Source organism: Rhincodon typus, chromosome 22 (assembly GCF_021869965.1).
Source record: "Rhincodon typus isolate 14 chromosome 22, sRhiTyp1.1, whole genome shotgun sequence".
Taxonomy (NCBI): domain Eukaryota; kingdom Metazoa; phylum Chordata; class Chondrichthyes; order Orectolobiformes; family Rhincodontidae; genus Rhincodon; species Rhincodon typus.
The window spans coordinates 40,729,786-40,751,374 of NC_063353.1; the positions used below are offsets into that span (position 1 = coordinate 40,729,786).

General features: G+C 41.8%; 1 protein-coding gene across 13 annotated transcripts in view; it reads right to left on the reverse strand.

The window, feature by feature from the left end:
- The window catches only part of LOC109936127 (CUGBP Elav-like family member 2), a 74,902-nt gene that overhangs the window by 8,845 nt on the left and 44,468 nt on the right, over positions 1–21,589 (reverse strand). For 2 of the 13 annotated variants that reach the window (XM_020534748.2, XM_020534743.2), the window contains exons 6-10: positions 15,880–16,011; positions 5,330–5,365; positions 3,818–3,934; positions 1,880–2,077; positions 168–230 (exon numbers count right to left, since the gene is read on the reverse strand). In XM_020534748.2, coding sequence (XP_020390337.1) covers positions 168–230; positions 1,880–2,077; positions 3,818–3,934; positions 5,330–5,365; positions 15,880–16,011 — 546 coding nt within the window. The remainder of the gene's footprint in view (positions 1–167; positions 231–1,879; positions 2,078–3,817; positions 3,935–5,329; positions 5,366–15,879; positions 16,012–21,589) is intronic. The other 11 variants (XM_020534755.2, XM_020534749.2, XM_020534754.2 and 8 more) reach the window with 8 other exon arrangements.

Here is a 21,589-nt window from a genome sequence, read left to right on the forward strand (position 1 = left end):
GGGGTGGTGCGGTTTCTCCATATTTTTATTGTGACCCCCACTCCATTGAGTGACCCTGCTATCTGGAACTCTCTCCTCAAAACTTCTCCACCTTACTACGCTGCACCTCTCCTGTTTATAAAGGCCTTGGACAAACCATTCTCTGCCGCTGTGCCGTTACTCCCTACCTGTGCCTCCAGCTTGCTGACCAGTGTTGGGTTCTGCTCTGCAAAGTGCTGTGAGCCATCTTTCTGTACGTGAGAGGAGCACAACAGAAATCTATGCAGCCTTTGAATACTAAAACCTAACATTAACACCAACATATCTGTTCACTAGTAACTTGACACTGATTGCTTTATGTACCAATTTAATACCAAAAACATTTAAAACCAACTTAACATCAGTAACATTTATTATTAATGCAATACAAATACCCCTAAGAAAATACCAATAGCTTCAATTGACATTTTAACACTTGCATTGTCTACAATGAATCACCTACTGTACTCATCAATATTGCTCAGAAGCAATTTAATAGAAATAGCTTCTGTTCCAATTTTATTCCAAATCTGATGTTCATGACCAAGATGTTTCAGTATGGATTCAAAGTCATTTGCATTCAGGGCCAATATTATCAACACTAGTTGCAATGTACTACACTCCATTGCAAATTGCGCTCATTATTAATTGGCACCTATAACCAGCAAGAACTGTAAATTTCCGAGAAAAATCATCAGTGAGCTGTGTAGTTGAGCCAATCTCAGGCAGTGCTCGATTTCAATTAGGTAGGAATTCTGAATCTTAATGTTATCAAGGGAAAAGTCCACCATTCAGAAATGTAGTTGGAATGGCCAATCTGGAGTTGAGCAACAGTCGACATATTATCAAGCCCACCAAATGCGTGTACAAATGGGGACCTTGCTTGGTGATTCACTTGAGATTGCACTATTTAAATAGATGCAAAACCAGCTCATGTATATATATTCATTACCAAATCAAACACCAACACTTTTCATTATCAAGTTAGGACCATCAAGTGTTATCAGCAATCTATTTGCAATTTGGAGTTTAAACTTCTAATTGTCAATTTACCATGGAAAAGTTTGATTTCCAGTTTGACACTGCTAAATTTCATTATCAATTTCGTGGAACGGTGACGGGGAATTTAGTCATCAGAAGCAGAGGTAGGGTGGGAGGGGAGACGAGTTAGATGGAGTAACACCTTATATACAGCCAATGCGTTTTGTTTCTATGTAAGTGAACGAGATGGGGAACTTGACCGAACGTAATACAATCATCAAGCCCCTGCAAGCTTTCTGGTCTCCCCGTTTTCAATTGTGCCCCTATTATTTTTATCAGGCTAACATCTATGTGCTTCACTCTATTATAATGTTAGGCCAATATCAATGGCAGATTTCATTATATTTTGACCAAAAAAATGAATCTTGCGACACCACTTGAGATTGTTATCCAGCACAGACTGTGTTCTTCTTTTGGTAGGTGCCAAAGCAACTCCATTAACTAATGGACTATTTGCCTTGTCTTATTATACAAATGATGAACCAACTGGGGCTCAATGGTATCTGACAGGCAATGAAACTTCAAACTAGTAGTTTATAGAATCATAGACTAAAACAGCACAGAAAAAGGCTATTCAGCCCATCTCCTCTGTATTGACTCGTTGAAGGAGTAATTGAATTTCAGTGCCACTCCCGTGCATTTTCTCTACACCCTGGCAAACGTTTCCTCGACAAGCACTGGCCTAATTAATTTGGTCTTATCTCGGGATAAGTCTTGGTTTCACTGGACACATGCTGTCAGAAGGCACAAAGCCTGCAATCTGAGCGCTAATCGATAAACAGGATGAAGCATCGGAGGGGCTGAGGGAACAAGCACTCACCCTCCTTCTGGCTGCCTGCGGCACTCTGCTGCTGCAGCAGGCTCTGACTGTACAGTGTGGGCAGTGCAGCCGCTGCATACTGCTGGATTCCTGAGTAGGCTTGAGTCAGTGCGTCCATGGTGCCACCCGATCCATTCGTCAAGCCAGTAGCTCCGAGTCCGCCATTAAGCGCCGCCATACCTGAGAGCATTTGAGCAACTTTACATCAAACCAACAATAAAGAGAAAAAAGTGCACTCATTCAATAGTTCCTTACACAAAGGGCTATCCTCTCACATTCCCAAATAAGACATTCACTGTTCAACTCATGCAACATGCAGGCAACATGCAACCGGGCTGGGATTCTTATTGAGTAACAAATAATATTCATTTGTGCTGTATCTATTAATGAAGTTGAACTGTCAAACAGACGCGCAAACCCAAAACAACACTGTTTTGATAGTGAGGAGCTAAAGGCCACCAAGACAACATTCCCCCTTATCAGGATTTCTGGGATCTTTCGGCTGATAATCAGAATTTACTCTGTGGAGCTGTGGGGTGGACTCAGAGCGAAACTGGAATTCCTTCAGTTGGAATGGCTTCACATTCATGTGATCCAGGATCTAAGGGGATAACTCCAGTTTGACAAAAATTTTCTGGAAGCCAACAGGTATTTAGTGTCTATTCTCATCTTGTCGCTTTCCTTTCTCACCAGGCAAGATCATTTGCACGCTGATCGAGACAGCCTACTATCTAGGCCTTCACCAGTGCCAACTGATCTTTAATTTGCTGTTAGTTGGATACACCATTGGGCTCAGCTAACGCCCTCTCTGACCTTTTACAGGGAAGGGTTCCATTTCCACTTGCTACCTTTCCCTGTGAGAAAGTCTAAGTTTCGAATTTGACTTTGCGCAATTATGTATCTACTTTGAGCTGTTCCATAAAATTTGCCTAAGCAGGAGCAGGGAAATGCCAATGTTCAATAAAACTGCAGCTGACTTAACTGTGACCTTAACTCCATTCTTCTGCATTTTTTCATATAGCCCTCGACTCCCTTTTAGATTAAAAACCTGTCTAAACTCAGCCTTTCCCTTCCTGGGGAATCTAGAACTATACACCAATTCACACTAAGTGGTCGCCTGTTTATAAGAGAGATGAAGGTTGTGAATCTTTGAGATTTCTCACACCCGAGAATTGTGGAAGTTGAGTCATTGAATATAGTCAAGGCTGAGATAGACAGATGCTTGAGCTATTCAGGAGTCAAAGATTATGGGTAACAGGCAGAAAGGTGGAGTTAGGGCCATAGTCAGATCAGGCATGATCTTACTGAATGGCAGAGGAGCTGGTTGGGGTATAACTGGTGGATTCCCCTTGTGGGAGAATCCAGGACCAGAGGCACAAGCACAGAACATGCATTTTGCTCATTTCAGACTGGGTTGAGGAGGAATTTCTTCTCTGAGGGTAGTGAATCTATGGAATTTTTACTCAGAGGCTGGGTCATTAAGAATACACAAGGCTGATTTAGAAAGATTTAGTAACGGAGTTATGGGGAAAAGGCAGGAAAGAGGAATTGAGGATTATCAGATCAGCCACGATCTCATTGATGGGCAGAGCAGAGTTGACGGGCTGAATGGCCTATTTCCACTCCTATGTCTTAAGGCCTTAATTTTGTAACGTGAATTGGCAGCAATTCACGGTGACAGAGAGGTAGAAGTAATTTATAGAATAAATGGAATTAAAACACCTGATTAGATTTTAACAAGTAACTTGATATGTTATTCTCTAAGGATGAGAATACTTGAAAACAGTGAGGTGATTTTCTGAAAATGAATCTACGTGACCAGCAGGTGGGCACGATGCACCATACAAAACCACGGTCTCCTTTTCCCTGTGTGCCCCCTTCCCCATGCCATTGTCCCTCCCCACCTTCCAATCCCCACCACCCAGTGTAGTACTGTACCTGCCAGTGCATTAATGTTATTTAAACCAACAGTAGCTCCAGCCAGCCCCTGGAGTGTTCCCAGGGAGGTCAGGGAGTTCATGGCTGCACTTGTGCCAGAATTTGTTGTTCCTGCTACTGGAGGTGTGGAAGATGCACATGAGAAAGAAGAACAGAAAACATTACGACTGCATTTAGAGAAGGAAAAATAAATAAACAAACAAACAAACAAACAGTTCTCTCCCTGTTCCCAGGCTGGTCAAAGGAAGATGACACTGTCAGGTGAGCAGGAACTGGGTAACCGGGTAAGGCAGAGAGGCTTTGGGACGTGGCACATACGTTCTAGATGCCACTTGGCAATTCTACAGACAGACAACAATGGAGCAGGGGTCAATTTCCTGTCGGATTTCACATTTTCTCTCCCTCCCTCTTTCCAAATCAAGGCTCCATCCGAAAAATGACAACACAAAGCCTCATTGCGAACTGTGCCTTCATCACAACAACAACTTGCATCTACGTAGCACCCTGAACCTGGCTGATTGTCCCAAGATGGTTCATGGGAGTGCTAAGTCAAAGGGAGAAGGACCCTAAACAACATACTCAGAAGACAGATGACAAAAAGTGTTTCATCAGAGTGGGAGAGACAGGAGACAGAGATAGAGAGACAGAGAGGTTTATAGAGGGAATTCCAGAGCTAGGGAAATCGGGATTCACAATCACTTGATTAGTGCTAACCAAGCCAGACTAATACCCATTCACCCACCCCGTATAGCATTCTCTCTCCCCCTTCTTCTCTCCTTAACCTCCACTTTACCTCAGATACTATCCTATATTTTGAAATTGATTAAAATTAATCAATACAAGTGAATTTCTCATGGTGGGGGCACTGGTAGCTTTCAGGTGAATAGGTTTAGAGATCACTGGTCAATTTGGCCGGGTGATCTGCATGGAGGCTCTACAATCTGTCCTTATTTTATGGGTCAGTAGAATTTCTCAAATTACCATACAGAATGGATACAGAAGGTGTACACTTGTCGTGCTGCAGATTGAGCATTTTGCCAGTGGTCGTCTCTGCTGGTAGGAGGCTGGAATTATATCGTGACGAGTTTACTTTGGTAATCTCCGTTATAAATGCACAGGACTTTATCAAACTCAGACAAACAACATGTACATTGGTAAGATTGTAAACCCATTTCAGTCAATCGTAGCATTGCACATGTGAAGGTCAAGTGTGATCTTCAGGTTAAGTAGCTTAGGGGGAGGGTCAAGTGTGGAGAACAATTTTAAGATCAGACAATCTGTCCCTATTTCCATTAGAAATTCTAAAGCTTACACTTACAATGGAAATGGCCAATGTAAACATGTCACACAGTGGTTAAACTGTCCTACCAGTGCCAGTGTGACCTGTTTAGACTGCCAGCTCCAATACCAACCTTGAAATTTATAATGGAAGTGGTATTACAGATTCACAATATTTAACGTGATAGATATATACAATCACAAATATCAAGAAGTAATTTATAAAATACATACCAGGCATCGACTGCTGATTGCTGTTTCCCCATTGCACTGCGGGAACAAATGTAAAAACACTCACACACATGCGCAGACTACCTTACCTTCTTTACTAATTTACACTTCTTTTCTATATAACAGAAAACCTTGTTTGTCAGAATACTGCCCCTGTGCACCATTATCAGGTTATCAGTTCTCAAATTGCCCCTGCTCAACTACCTTCTGAGATTCATCTGGTGTGTTCCAGACACACTGCTCTGCTTCCTCATTCAGCTATTTCCTGCTTGTGTTACTCAGTTTAACTTTCTCTCCCGGTTTTGAAACAATAACACCTCCTGGGCGGCCAAACCATATTGCTGGTGGTCCGAGGCACTGCCTTGTTGTACTCCACACAACATTCCAGGAACCTGGAGCAGCTCAGCATCGATACATGTGCGTGCTGTTTCAGACAGGCTTTGGGACAGTTGACCAGGAAGGGTGACATTGCCCGGTTGCACTGGCAGGTTGGCTCTGTCAGCGGCATTCAAGATTCCCAGTTCCACCCGCCACCTTGGGTGTCCCTTGGGTAAGCTGTCAAAACAGGGTCGGATGAGCAATTCATGCGGAAGGGTGAGACGTTGCTCCAATGTCCTGACCAAGTTTCAGACAATCCGACTTTTGCTGTTTGTAGGAGGTTTTAGAATGCAAAAGGACTGCTGTACAGTCCTATAAAACAAGACCGATTACACCTTAAAGCACCACTGACCCACGATAATACTCATAATATAGTTCTTTCCTCCTTCTTCAAGTTACTATTTCATAGCCACTGAGCCCAATTGAGATCAGTTTCAGTAAAAAAAAAAATGGCAGATCTAACCTTGTTGATTGGTACGGCTCAGGTGATGACCTCTTTAGTCTGCAGCTTCCATCCAGTGCCCCATTTGGAGCAGAATCAGAAGCATGGGAAGTCACCAATAAGTTCCCTGTGACAAGACCCATCTAGCAGGCTTTTACCTACCATGGCGAGAATGGTCCTTGCTAGACAGGCTCAGGACAAGCCAGGGCCCTTGGGGAGCCAACCTCCATTGGGACTCAGTACAAACCCTTGTGCACTTGTGCAGAGACACAAATCATGGTGCACGCTTACCAAGGAGAGTCCCTGCTGCAGATTAAGTGGCGGATGAATCAGCAAACTCAGCAAATGAGGCAGCAATTGCTTGCCTCCGGGGATATGCATTCATTGAATTAGAAAAAAACAGTGCCACATGACAAAATTTTGCCTTAACAACTGGTGCATTTCCACCTTGAGTAATGATGCGAAACTAAGCCAGGGAAGTGCCACCTTCAATCCATTAGCTTATCCATTCTGTCAGCACAGCAGTAACGCGTGAACGAGCCTCACGCCTCAGTCCTTGTGCCTAATGAGTCAGGCAAGGCTCATGCTCCTGATTTCCAGCAATTCCCCTGGTAAACGTGCACAGACACACGGATATTTGATGGGCGACGGAAACGGTCTTAATAATGCCATTGTTCCACTGGTGAAGCAAATTATTGCTTGGCAAATGGGCAGCTTTTACATGGTCATCTGAAGCTTCATCCCAGGTTTGGCAGCTTCAGAAGGGAAAACAAGGGAAATTGTTTCCAATCAATCAAATCACTGGGCATACGTTGACCTGTTCAGTATTCACACTGCCAAAGCAACATACTGCCCCATTTCAACCACTTGGATTCACCTTCTGAACCCGGTAAAAGAACTTCAGAGATCCACTACCAAAAACAGAAGAGATTTGGAACTGGTGACCACAGATGTGGTTTAAGAATTACCTTAAAGGAGGAGAATGAGGCCAGAGGGGATTCAGAAAGAAACTCCAGAGCTTAATACCAAGGCAGCTGCCAGAGCTTAATACCAAGGCAGCTGAAGAAATTGTTACTAATGGCAGGCAAAAGAAAAATTAAGAATGCAAGAGAGGCTTTATTCTGAGGAATAGAAAATTCTCAGAGAACAATAGGGGTTTGGGAAGGTTATGAGGAGAGGGATGTACTAACAAAACAACGCTGTGCTCAGACAAGGTGAAGCAGGAAGGCACAACACACAGTCAGTCAATCTGTTCTTCAGCCTTGCGTAAACCTTTGTCACATCCAGAGCTCTGTTTTCTCTTACATAATGACAGCAGATCCCTTAACTGCTCAATAATACTGAATGGAGCCAGAGTCAGTTAAAATCTCTTGATGGCAAGACAACAAAAGGACGTTTTGTTGAAGGGGACAGTATTTCAGACAAAAAAACCTAATCTGGAAGACGTCACATCAGAGTCCTCTGCTACTAGGATTTGTTTCTTGTTTAAACATAATTCCCACACAGATACTGTCCATCAACATTGTCTGGGTTTATAATCTCAAAGTGATCGCTACCATAATGGTATTGTAGTTAAAGCCTTTGCTCTTGCCATCAGCACAGCCATAACATTTAGACCCATTTTTTAAAAAAAAGTAATTTATAGGATGTGAACATTATTGGCAAACTCGTTGCTCGTCCCTAATAACCCTCAACAATGTAGAGGGGAGCAACCTTCTTGAACTGCTGCAGTCCTTTTGGTGAAGATGCCCATTGTGCTGGGACATAAGGAGTTTCACGATTCTGAGCCAGCAGTGAAGGAACAGCTGCTGGATGGTACAACCCTGTGTGACACCTGCTTTGGAAGACAACCGCAGGGATGGTGTTCCTATGTGTTTATTGCCCTTGCCCTTCTAGGTGGCAGTTTCTTGTCCATGCTGTCGTAGGTGTAGGTTTTGGAAAGTCAGCCAGGTGGACCTCATAGAATATGAGTTCCCTGATTGGGGCTGTTAACTTGGTCCAATCAGGGAGCCCTGGCTGACAGATATAAACAGGAATGTCAGGGGTTCTGTTCACTCTGAGAGCGGGCTCTGACGTAGCTGAGTCAATGTTGTGTACTGTGCACATGTAAACGAAGGGTGGCTTGGTGACATGACACCATCCTTTGTAGAGTTATTTCAGTCAGAGCCTTAACAAGTTACTGCAGTACATCTCGTAGATGGTACACGTTTCCTTTTTCAGATCCTGACATATATCCTGTTTATTGCGAGATGTTTCCCTCTTTGAGATTTTCAAGTTTCCCATTTTTCTCTTAACATGCCTGATCTATAATACTTATGTGGTGCTTTTCTTAGAAAAACTAAGAACAGAGCTGGTTCTACACTGGCTACGGCAAAAGTCTAATCAAATGGATATCCATCCACCCCCTGTCAAATGGGGAGTCCTTTACATCAGCCTGAAACCTGAAGCAAGGGGAAAAACAGTGGGCTCAATCCACAGATTAAATGGTAAAATTAATTATGGAACTGCCAATGACTTTATGGCACATCAACATGTCATAAAGTGAATGACCCAGGAGGCAATAACCAATTTGTCAGCAAGGACCACAGGCAACTTTCAATCAAAACATCTTACATTTGTAATACCCTCTTCATTTTAAGGAAACACTTTAGGGAACAGTGGATTAATACAATTATCAGCTTCTGTGTTTAATTTTACTCAGCATAATGATTTTTTTTATATTCACGTGATATAGAAAATCTACATATGTTGATTGGGCTTGACGCAGGGTACATCAGATATGCTTATAATATTTGGGTGGTTTTCATCAATATTTAATAGGGTTAAATGTTCCACTCTGACACTAGCAGGAAGGGATGCACTGAAACTGACAAAATGCAAAGTCGACAGGATCTAGAATGGACAAGTGATCCATTCTTCACCAGTGTCAAAGCAATTGATCTCAAAATCCCTAGATCATGGCAGGGAAAATGAAAGTTGGCCATAGTATCTGCTCCTGATAGCTTCCCAGCTGCAAAATACTCATATGTGGCCAGGAGGTGAGAGTTGGATGAGGCTCACTGGCCAGATCCTTTATAGTAAAGTCTGTTTGCTGATATATTCCTGGCTGTCCATGGTAAGGTACTAGAAAACAGGATGAACTCATGATTTACCATTGTGTGCTTTTTGCAGGCCTGAAAATTGAGGGTGAAGAGGGAACGAAACCAAAGGAATCAAATGTCACGCAATTGTGTTGAAGAATGTTTGAGGCTTGTTGTTTAATTTTGTTTTTTGCCGAATGATTGACCTATCAACGTGTAGGACAAACCCTGTGACTTTGGGGACAGTGTCCAACTCACCATTGAGTCTAAATGCAAGTACAGGTCCATTGAGGGTTACACTATCTGACAGACAATTACAGCTCCCTGAGTGACTAAATTTTAGAAGCAACTGCGAAGATTTTGCCCCAAAAAAAAAAACTAATAACTGTGATTCGGTTTTATACGGCACTGAGTACATTGTCACTTGCTGAGCTGACACAAAGTTGTTTCAGTGCCTCTGTACGGAATGTTGTCACTGTAATCATCAACCTTTATCGTTGGCACTGGTTGAAGGTGGGTAAGGGATTTTTAATTGAAAACGGCCTCCATTGGAATGAAGATGGGGGGAGATTTAACAGACACGGTTGTCACGGATATGATTCAACCAATATTCTATAACGTAAGAGGAAATGGAGCTCCTCGTGGTAGGTCTACACTCGGAAATAGGAGAGGATGTCTGAAGTTGCCTACTTTAAGACCGCTAGCCACCCTACACATTTCTAATTTGCTCCTTTAATTAATCCATGACATGGCCCCCTGGACTGTCAAGTCTTACAGAATCACAGAATCCCCACAGTGCAGGTGTCAGCCATTCAGCCCATTGAGTCTTCACCCTACAAAATGCATCTCACCCCTCCAATCTTATCCCTGTAACCCCTCATTTCCCATGGCTAACCCACCTAACCTGCACATCTTTGGACAGTGGGAGGAAACTGGAGCACCCGGAGGAAACCCATGCAGACACGGGGAGAATGTACAAACTCCACACAGCCTTAACACCACTTTCCTGCCAGCACCAGCCCCACCCCATAACTCTCGACTGGCCTTTCTTCCATTTCATTGTGGGGAAAATCACCACTTGGAGTCAGTCATTAGAATCTGGAGCACATAGTCTGAAAGAGTGAAGGAAGCAAACCAAAACAGTGTCAGGGATATGGGTTATTGGTGTGCGTGCGTGCGTGTGTGTGCGTGCGCGTGACACGTATGTGCGCGCGCATGCGCACGCACATGTGGGAGTGCGATTGCATCTAATTGGACAGCTCACGTCTATCAGAAACAAATGTTGAGAGGCAAAAGGAACCATAATGATGGCAGCTTGGACTGCTAAATAAAAGCTTTCATTGCAAGTAACAGTAAAAAATTATTTTTTAACATGCTTGATTAAATATATCAAAAAATCTCCCACAGTGCTTTGCTCTCAGTGAATTGAAGTACAGAAATGATTGTTATATAGGTAAATATGGCAAGTTATTTGTAAAGATCAAGATGTCACAATTACAGCAATAGGGTTAACGGTCTGCTGAAATATTTTTAAAAATGACAGTAAAACGTAAGTTTGTGGGATGTGGGTCTCACTGGCTGGGCCAGCATTTTTTACTCATCCCTAACTTGCCTGGAGAATGTTGTGGTGAGCTGCATTCTTGAACTGCTACAGTCCTCAAGGTGTCACATGGCTGTTAAGGAAGAAGTTCCAGGATTTTGGTCCAGGAGCAGTGAGATATTTCTAAGTCATGATGGTGTGTGGAGGGGAACTTGCAGGTGGCAGTGTTCCTATGTATATTCTACCCCTGTATTTATGGGTGCTCGAGGTTGCAGGTTTGGAAGGTGCTGCCGAAAGAACTTGAAGAGTTGAGAGTATGAATTTGAGTAAGGGACATTGGCCATGGTGTCCTTGTTTTGAATAGCCGAACAAATTGTTTGGTATTAGATCTCTCAATTTAATGATTCACCTATAGAATGTGAACTCCACCAAAGTAGCATGCTCTCAGCACTGTTCTGAGTATGGCACTAACGTGTTAACATCTGACACAAATTGGAGCATATTTTCAAGGAAGCAAAGCCAACATGCTTTTGTTTATGTTTTGTCGGGATGCAGCCAGACCCAATCTGATCAGCATTTCTAGCATTTTGTCGTCAGTTCATACAAATATTGCCTCAATGTCACTGTCCCCTTTCCTCTGAAATTCTTGTGTCTGTCTTCGGACCCAAAAGGTACATTGATGTCTGGAACCAAACAATCTTGGCAGCAAAACTGAGCTTCTGTGATTGAGGATTATGCGTTAATTGATTGCATGTCGATAACACCTCCCATTGTGATCCAAGGAGCATCACAAGCGACATCAGGCAAAGTACTCATTATTTAAGCTTAATGTAAAGTGGTAATTTTAAGAGCAAATCTATAGTAACATGCTGTTCTTGATTGTTTAAGCAGCCATATTACTTTGATGTTTGGGTCTATTGGTGAGCAGCAGCATGTAAAGTAAAATTCAAACTAGGTGGACAGGAGAGAGTAGGAGTTTCCCTGAAATAGCCACCAGAGTTGAGAAATGTCAAGGAATGGGACTGAATCAATCAATCTCACCGCACCCAAAAGCAAAAGGGAAAGATGTTAATATTGACCACTTACGCAACTAAAATTTTAATTTAAGGCATGAATGAACATCAAATTGTTGAATTCAAAACCCTGAGTATTTGCAGGAGACATTTAAGTAAAATAGGCCCATAGTTATGCCACTTTAAATGCACAGCACACACCCTGTATTCTTTGTTAAGGCTTCATTCAAATCCTTTATCTGCAATGATCTTCTTAAAATCAGACCTAGTGTTACACTGACTTATCTACAATTGGCTTCTTTAGATTAACTTGGGATCACAATACTGATAAACACAAAAGCATTATCATCAGCCTGCAGTACAGGTTTCTTTGGTTTAAGCAGACCTGAGAACTGATAGTCCAGGATTCAATCACTGAAAGACTCCAGTACTAGATCTGTCTGAGGAGCTCCCATGTGCTGGCGACTATAAGCTTGCACTGTGCATTGAAAGGCTGCTGGATTATGGCTCGTCTGGAAGAACTATTAACAACCCACTGGCTCACTGACGATCAGTGGCTCCTCTGTGTGGAATTGGATCGGCAAAGTACCAGGCAGCTTCAGGTTCGACAATGAAGTAATTCTTGGGTGGGGCACAAGTCAGCCTCAGCATTGCAAATTCAAAAACAAAACAGCTGCATTTTCCTGCACTGACCACCTCATACAGGAGAAAACCCACACAAATTGTACTTGGGCTTTATTCCTTTAAGTCAAAAAGGCTAACCTCGGACCTCTTGCGCATTCACAAGATCATTAGCCAACAGCAAAGGTTTAAACTGACCAATCGGAGGTGGAAATGCTGCCAAAGCAGAAGATAAATTGCAAGTACAAGATTCCAGGAATGGATAGAAGGTGGAACGGGAAATAGGATTGAGCAGAGATTGAAGTTTTTCGTTCAGTTAGTGCCTTCTGTGACCTCAGGATGTCCCAGAGCATTTTACAGCAAATGAAGCACTTGTGGAGTGTTAAATTGTTGTAATGGTGGCAGATAATTTGCAAACATGTAGGTGCCAACAAACAGTAATGTCAGCAGGATCAGATCTGAAGAGTCATTTATTAATGGATTAATATTGGCCAGTACACCATGGACAGCTCCCTTGCTCTTCTGCAAAATGATGGAATCTTCTGCATCCACCTGAGACAGTAGACAAGCCCTTAGATTAATGTTTCATGTGAAAGACACTCCTGTAGTACTGCACTGGAGAGTTAACCTCGACGGTTACACTCAAGCCTCGAAAGCAGGACTTGAACCCCCAACATTCTAACTCGGAGGCTCCAGTGCTAACGCTGTGTCATCACTTTAGTACTGAGTATCTATGATGTGAATCAGATTTTCTTATAGAATTCACAGAATCCCTACAGTGCAGGAGGCGGTTATTAGGCCCATTGAATCTGCACCGACCCTCCAAACAGCATCCCATCCAAACCCACCCCCACTACTGTATCCCTGTAAATTCACATTTTCCATGGCTAATCAACCTAACTTGACATCCCTGGCCACTATAGACAATTTAGTATGGTCAATCCACCTAACCTGCACGTGCTTGGACTGCCGGAGGAAACTCACACAGGCACAGGGAGAATGTGCAAACTCCACATAGACAGTCGGCGAGGGTGGAATCGAACCCGGGCCCCTGGCTGTGAGGCAGCAGTGCTGACCACTGAGCCACCATGCCATCCATTTCTGACCATTTTGTGTGGGGATACAGGTTTGACACAAAATTAAAAAAAATATACATCATTCTGCACTCAGGGCTCTGGAATGGGCTGGAACAAGAAACATTGCTCCAGAGCAGGCAGTCTTAACAGCAGTGAGCTCAAGCAACGGGTCCCACAAGTGACCAAAAATTCCTGGGTGCATCTGCAACAACATTTTGGATTAGGATTTTCCAACGTGCTGACCTGGTACCACCATCCTTTTAAAAATGTACCCTACCATATCCTGCATTGGAAAACTTAAAGGGCCTGCCTGTGATGAAATGAAATTGGTGCCACTATTTCACATGCTTCAAATGGCAATTTATCAAGTTGTGCACAATGAAACATCAAATTACGCCACTGGCAAATGATTTGATCACTTGCGCAGTGAGATTTAAAATAGTAATTCAGTACAAGCAGTTATCACTTTGCAGATTACTTGCTAATCTTAGCCAGAAATTCATTAAGTAATGGAAAAAAAATTATAATTTAAGAAAAGTCATTAGAAATGTTCTGAACAAGTTCATTTCTTTTCCCCCCACAGCTTAATTCCACAATAGGGACCCATCCATTTCAGGAAACTATCTCCTGGGCCCACTCTAAAATGAGTCAATCTCATATTTTACAAGAGCACTATTTTTGATACCTGATTTAAAGTGGAGAATTTAATTACGCCTGTAGTAAACCGACTAGCCACTGTGATGTGTTCCTGACCCATTTGATATAATGCAAGAAACGCAGTCATTCATGGGAAACTTGAATGAGCTACAGATTTTTCACATTTATAACAGTAATTTGGAAATATACACTCACCTGTGTGACTTTCTACATTAAATGTCGCCCTTGCCTGACAATGAGATATACCAGAAGACAAAGAACTAAATTTCGAAACCTGTCAACTAATTTCCTGGCAGAACCTTTCAGCCATCTTAGAGTTATCGTGACATAAAGATATACAGCACAGAAACAGACCCTTCGGTCCAATCTGTCCATGCCGACCAGATATCCTAAATAAATCTAGCACCATTTGCCAGCATTTGGCCCATATCCCTCGAAACCCTTCCTGTTCATATACCCATGTTAGACGTTGAGCGATCATTTCCACTAGTCAGGGAGGAGGAACAAAGGTGCTTATTTTGGACTAAAATTTGGAGAAACGTCTTAAGTGAAAGGATTATGCATCTTTGCAATTCTCTTCCTCAGAGGGTCACAGATGTCCTATTGCTGAATACATTTAAGGCTGGAATAGACAGATTTTTGGTGTCTCAGAAGGCGAGGACGAGATCAGTCATGATCAGACTGAATGGCAGAGCAGCCTTGATGGGTTGAATAGTCTACTCCTGCTCCTATTTCTTGTGAAGTAATGTCACGGAAGGGAAGAGCATGTAGATGAGGTGAGAACAGTGGGCTTGGTTGATCTCAGCCTGGATTTATGGTAAACTGTATTCTCCTTTGGCTCATTAGTTTCTTTTTCATCTCCGACAATTCAGAATCACACCACGTACAATCTGAGTTTTTAGCCTGGAGATACTGCACTGGGTCTGGATGTTCTGCTCTGATCCAGATCCAACAGCAACAGCAGGACACATGGGAAAGCACTCATGCCAAAATGAAGGGCCACTAAACTAAGGTTGTGTTTCAATCCTAAACCATCAGGTGTGAGCTGCCAGAGTTTTTCAGTCTTGTCACTTTGCCCAGTGGATACTCGCCTATAAAAATGAAGCTGCTTGAACATAAAACATGACCAGACTATGGAAAGGGTCTGCTAAACCCTGCAGTGAATTTATCACAACTCTAAATTGCTCAAACCACCCAGGCTCATGTGCCAACATTACTAATTGTTTGCTTGTGAGGAAAAAAAAGAAGAGTTTTGAGCTGTCCTTAAAATAGTAGCTCAAGTTGAAATAGAAATGACCTTATATATAACACCACAAGTATGCTGCCACCTGCTGAGTACGTTTGCAGCAGAAAGAATATAAACTAATTTGAGTTTAGGTGACATTGCACAAACCCTGCACAATAAATATCTCTCCCAAATCTTTGTTAATGTTGTGGAAGTATAAATTAGGAGGGATATGCACACGCTGTTGACCTAACATTGTTTGTTTGTGCAATATTGTCCGTCATTGTACTCATTCCTGAGACCTCTGTCACCATTTCCCGACTGGCTCCAATTATCCACAAACCAAACCACACTTGCTGTGCCTCTCCGAGCAGCTCTCTCACAGTACTCCATTGCAACACTCTGCCACGTTCAATCGCTTGATGACATTTTACGTGTAACGCATAAGGAATAACATCACAGGTGATCGGCCGCGTACTGAATACATCTTATTTTACAGTGAGCGAGTGGAACAGGTTTACCTGGACTTGTCAGTGCTCCAAGCGCCCCTGTAGCCGCGGTGAGAGGGTTGGCGTTGGTGGTGGCCGTGTTCTGAGCTGCGGCAGCAGCTGCTGCCAAGGTTGCTAGGTTTTGTAACTGCAGAGCGTTCATACCTAAAGGGGAATGAAAACAACCTCAGGTAGGTTTGATGGCTTCCATTCACTGTTGGAAAACACTCTCACACTTTTACAGTGACTATTATCCTAACCTCTTCTCATTAGCCATACGTTAGTCAGGGGGCAGGAGTCCCTTGACAAACTGAAACTGCTTACGAGCAATGTTTTGACGAGAGAAAAAAAATGTCAGGACGACCTCAAATTAAAACACAAAAGCAAGATGTAATGAAAATACAAATTGTTGGAAATACAAAAGTTTATCACTGAAGGAAGAGAATTACCACCTCAGGTATAAACCCTTCATTAAAACTTACTTATAGGTCTATAATCAAAAGGTTACTTGTTTTTCCAGATGCTGCTGGGTCCTTTCAGCATCTTCTAGTTTGTTCCAGATTTCCAGCATCTGAAAATCTTCTCCATATCTCTAATATATAGCTCTTACCTTTAACCAATGCATAATCGTCAATGAGAAAAAATAAAAGCCATTTAACAGATCTGGGGAAAGAGTGTTTTTCCTTTATTCCGATGGTGTTACTTTTGTAAACTCATGGAAATAACTCATTTTAAACTAATTTGAAAATAACAAATATATCATTGGAATGCACAGGAGTTTAGAATCAAAACATGCAAGCAATGGCGCATTTTTGAAGCTGTTCACACTAAAAACAGCACTTCATTCCAAATCAACACAGGGTCCCAGGGAGCGCTGATCTCCAATGTTGTTCCCATGATGGGTCTGAATGCTAACCACTTCTCCCTCTGATACTGGCTCCAATCATTACTAGCACTGTCTCAATCTAGCAGTCACCATTCTGGACCCCTGCTCCCCTTCACAAGTCCTGAAGTCTGATGGGATCTGATTCTGTAAAACTGTTTGGTTTTAGTTGCATGTTGTTGCAAAGTTGGGTAGAATACTTGTGGTTTAAGAGGCAGGAAGTTAGAATTTGGTATTTGTAAAATGTCTGTAAGATGCTAAGGGGCAAAACACTGCATGGTCCCTTAAAAAGATGAAGTGCTTTTTCTATGCTTGGAGATTTAAAATGGATGTCTTTGAACAGCAGCTTGAAAATTTGCAAATACACAGACAGCACCTGAGTTGAAACATTTGTATTGAAAGGTTGTACAGTTAGTAGACCAAGCAGCAGTTTTTGTCAAGACAACAAGCTTTTGAATTTAGCCAAACAATTTGAACCAGGCACTTAGATACCAAAAACCAATTAAATTTAAATTTGTTGGTTTTGACAACATAGGACCAATCGTATTGTAGGAAATGTGGCTATGTCATCAAGGATATAAAAGGAAGAGGCAGTTGGACAAAGCCCCAGAGCTAACTGCCATCCACCAGAGTTAACAGCCTTCAGCCCTCAAGAGAAAATGGCTAGCTCTCACAGCGTCCTCTAGGTCTTAGAGGAAGCACCATCAAAATAACAAAGGTACCAGAAAGGTTAACATTCCTGACAGAAGAATCAACAGAGAAGGCACAGAAAATTCCAGAAGAAATGTAACCTGGCTGTACTTTTGAGAGACTAATTTTTTTTTTAAAATATGGGACTTATATTTATTGGAACAGCATCCCATTAGTGTCCTAGGAATAGTTAGTAGTTAGAAAGGATTTATTTGGTTTATTAATAGTTTAGTTAATTTGTTCACTGTTAAGAGTTTGATAAATAAATTGTAACTCGTTGATTTTAAAGCCTACTTGATAAAGGAATCAGAATGTATTCCAGAATGCTATTACCTCAAGGGCAAGATTTTAAAGCAGAAATGGAGACCTTGGCAAGTTAGTGCCGATGACAAATGAGCGGAAGTTCACCAGATTATGTTGCCGGAGAATACAGACAGGAAGTATTGTGGGTATCACACAAATTATCATCTAGGAGTGAGGAAGACTCAGGTTAAGATACAGAAGCATTTCTATTGGCCTGGATTACATAATGATATGGTTGAATTTTGCCGTACCTGTCATATGTGTCAGATGGTAGGAAAGCCACAGGCAGTAATAAAACCAGTGCCTTTGATGCTAATTCCTGTATTTGAAGAACCTTTTACATGGGTTATGATTGATTGCATAGGTCCCCTCCCTAAAGTCAAAAGTGGGAACTAGTATTTGCTAACCATAATGGATGTGTCTACCAGATTTCCGGAGGCAATTCCATTACGGAATGTCAAGGCAAAAAAAAGTTGTGGAGGAGTTGCTTGCTTTCGTTACCCATTATGGTCTACCCAGGGAGATTCAGTCAGACCAAGGGTCCAATTTTGCTGCCAAATTATTTGAGGAAGTCATGGGTAGTTTAAGTCAGAAGTCACACGACACCAAGTTATAGCCCAAGGGATGAAGGGGCTGCACTCCGAAAGTTTGTGTGATTCCAAATAAATCTATTGGACTGTAAGCTGGTGTTGTGTGATTTCTGACTTTGTCCACCCCAGTCCAACACCGGCACCTCCACGACATGGATAGTTTAGGCATCAAACAATTTAAATCAAATGCATACCATCCTGAATCCCAGAGAGCATTGGAAAGGTGACATCAGATCCTAAAGACCATGCTGATGGCTTACTGCTAGGATTATCCAAATGATTGGGATAAAGGTATCCCATTTATATAATTTGCTATTAGAGATGCTCCAAATGAATCACTTAATTTACTCCATGTGAGTTCATATTCAGACACGAAGTAAGAGGGCCTTTAAAATTAATTAAGGAAAAGTTGATAGGTCTGAAGTCAGAGATCTCACAGTCAGCTTATATACCTGAGGTGAGAGAAAGATTAAACAGAGTAGGTGAATTAGCTAGACAATATTTAAAGGCGGCACAGCATCTAATGAAACCAGAAGCAGATAACAAATCTAAAATTTGTACATTTGCCCATGGGGATAAAGTATTGGTGCTGTTATCAGTGGTAGGAGATCCCTTCAAAGCAAGGTTTAGTCATCCCTATCAGGTTGAGAAGAAGTTAAGTCAGGTGAATTATCTGGTAAAGATGCTAGATAGGAAAATATTTATCAGGTATGGCATGTGAACATGCTGAATCTCACTACGACAGGGAAAGGGAACCAGGGAACCAGGGAAACAGGTATTAGTAATTGCCACTCAGAATGAGGAATCAAATCCAGGTGATTTGGATTTTGATGTGCCTCAGAATAAGTTGAATAACGAGGAAGTCCTGAAAGAATGGGATAGGGTAGTAAGCTATCGGTCCCAGGAACAGAGAACTGAATCGAAAGACTTGTTGCAGTGCAATGAGGACCTGTGTAGAAATAGATTGGGGAGGACTAACACTATAATACAACAGGCTGACATAGGGAATGCTGTTCCAATAAAACAACACCCCTACAGGCTTAATCCTTTCAAAGCAGCACACGTACAGAAGGAAGAGGAAGCGATGCTCCAAGAAGGCATCATAGAGACAAGTCAAAGCGAGTGGAGTTCACCAATCATGTTGGTTCCCAAACCTGATGGTACTCAACAATTCTGCGTAGATTATCGGAAGGTCAATACCATGACTAAATCAGACTCATAACCAATTCAAAGGCTGGAGGACCGTCTGGAAAGTCAGACAAGCCACGTACATCACAAAGTTGGACTTACTTTGCAGTTACTGGCAAGTACCTTTGTCGGAGAGAGCGAAAGAAGTTTCTGCTTTTGTAACCCCAAATGGGCTTATCAATTTAAAGTAATGCCCTTTGGAATGAAAATGCACCAGCCACTTTTCAAAGCCTTACAAACAGAGTTGTGGCAAGATTGTCTAATTGTGCTGTCTACATCGATAACTTAGTGATCTTTAGCTATTCGTGGAAAGATCACATGGAGCATTTGGCAGAGCTCTTTGAGAGACTACAGGAGGTAAAGTTGGTCATAAACTTGGCAAAAACAGAATTTGCGAAGGTGAAAGTGATGTTATTGGGACACAACATTGGACACGGATGGATGACACGGCGGAACATGAAGATGAAAGCCATCGAGGAATTTCTAAGACCATCCTCAAAGACAGGAGTGTCACGATTTTTAGGATTCAGCAGATTCTACAGGAAATTTGTACCAAACTTTAATCGCATGGTGGCATCGTTGATGGATTTGTTAAAAAAGAACATGAAATTTCAATGAACAGAACAATGCCAGGAGGCATTTGAGAATTTAAAAGCAGTGTTAACCACCGCACTGGTTTTAGCCATGCCAAATTTTTTGAAATTCTTTAAAGTCACCATCAACGCAAGCAATGTAGGTGTTGAAGCTGTATTGTTATAGGAGAATGATTGTGAAATTGAAATGCCAATCGGTTATTTTTCAAAAAACTCAATATCCACCAAAAAAAAAGATTCAACCATTGAAAAAGAGTTATTGAGTTTGGTAATGGCCTTACAACACTTTAATGTTTACGTTGCAAACAATGCATAAGAGACAGTTGTGTAAACCAATCACAATCCTTTGAAATTTCTGGAAAAATTGAAGGACAAGAACACCAGATTATTTTGTTGGAGTCTCATGTAGCAAACATTTAATTTACAGGGTTGTATGTGTTGTGAGTCATGAAAATATTATCACAGATGCTTTATTACGAGTTTAAAAGAAAAATGTTTATATAAGATAGAAACAATAGTGTTCAATGTTAATTTTATACATATATACAACTAGTATGAAATGTACAACCCTAGATAAATGAGCTATGGATCTCGTAATATCATGGAGTTAAGGTTTTAGAAGAAAAAAATGAAACCATCTTTTCATAATGATGGTTCCATTTTTTTCTTAAAGAGGGAGGTGTTGAGAAGTTGGAGTACTAATGGATCAAGAGGCAGGAAGTTAGAATTTGGTGTTTGTAAAATGCTAGGGGAGAAAGCATTGCATGGTCTGTTTAAAAGATGATGTGCTTTTTCCATGCTTAGAGATTTAAAATGGAGTCTATGAGTAGCAGCTTAAAAGTTTGCTAGTACATAGATAGTACCTGAATTGAAACATTTGTATCAAAAGCAGGCCAAGCAACCATTTTAACCAAGACAACAAGCTTTTGAATTTAGCCGATCAATTTGAACCAGGAACTTAGATACCAAATACCACTTAAATTTAAATCTAATCATCTTGACAACATTGGACCGATCCTATTGTAAGAAATGTTGATATGTCATCAAGAGTATAGAAAGAAGGCAGCTCTTGGATAAAGCCCTAGAGCTAACTGCCATCCACCAGAGTTAACAGCCCTTAAATTTCAAGAGCGAATTGCTGGCTCTCACAACCTCCACTTTATAACAACGTAACTTCATCACTCCATGGCAGCTTGTGCCAATGGGCACAGCTGGCCGAATGTAGTACACTCCGCTAGCTTCCTTAGACCTTTTCTATTATGGTTTTTCTTTTACTTCTTTTTCTTCATAATGTTTTCTCTTTTACTCGAATCAGAGTACGGAAAGTGCAAGTGCTCCATACTCTGCAGTGAGTACAGAAGCAGGGCTTTCCCATTTCCTAAGGGCACTCCTGATTCAAATGAGGGTGAACGTGACCCATGGTCAGACTGTGGCAGTAACTGGATTACTTGAAAATTACCGAAGTTGACAGGGATATTGTAGGACAACTGGCAGGC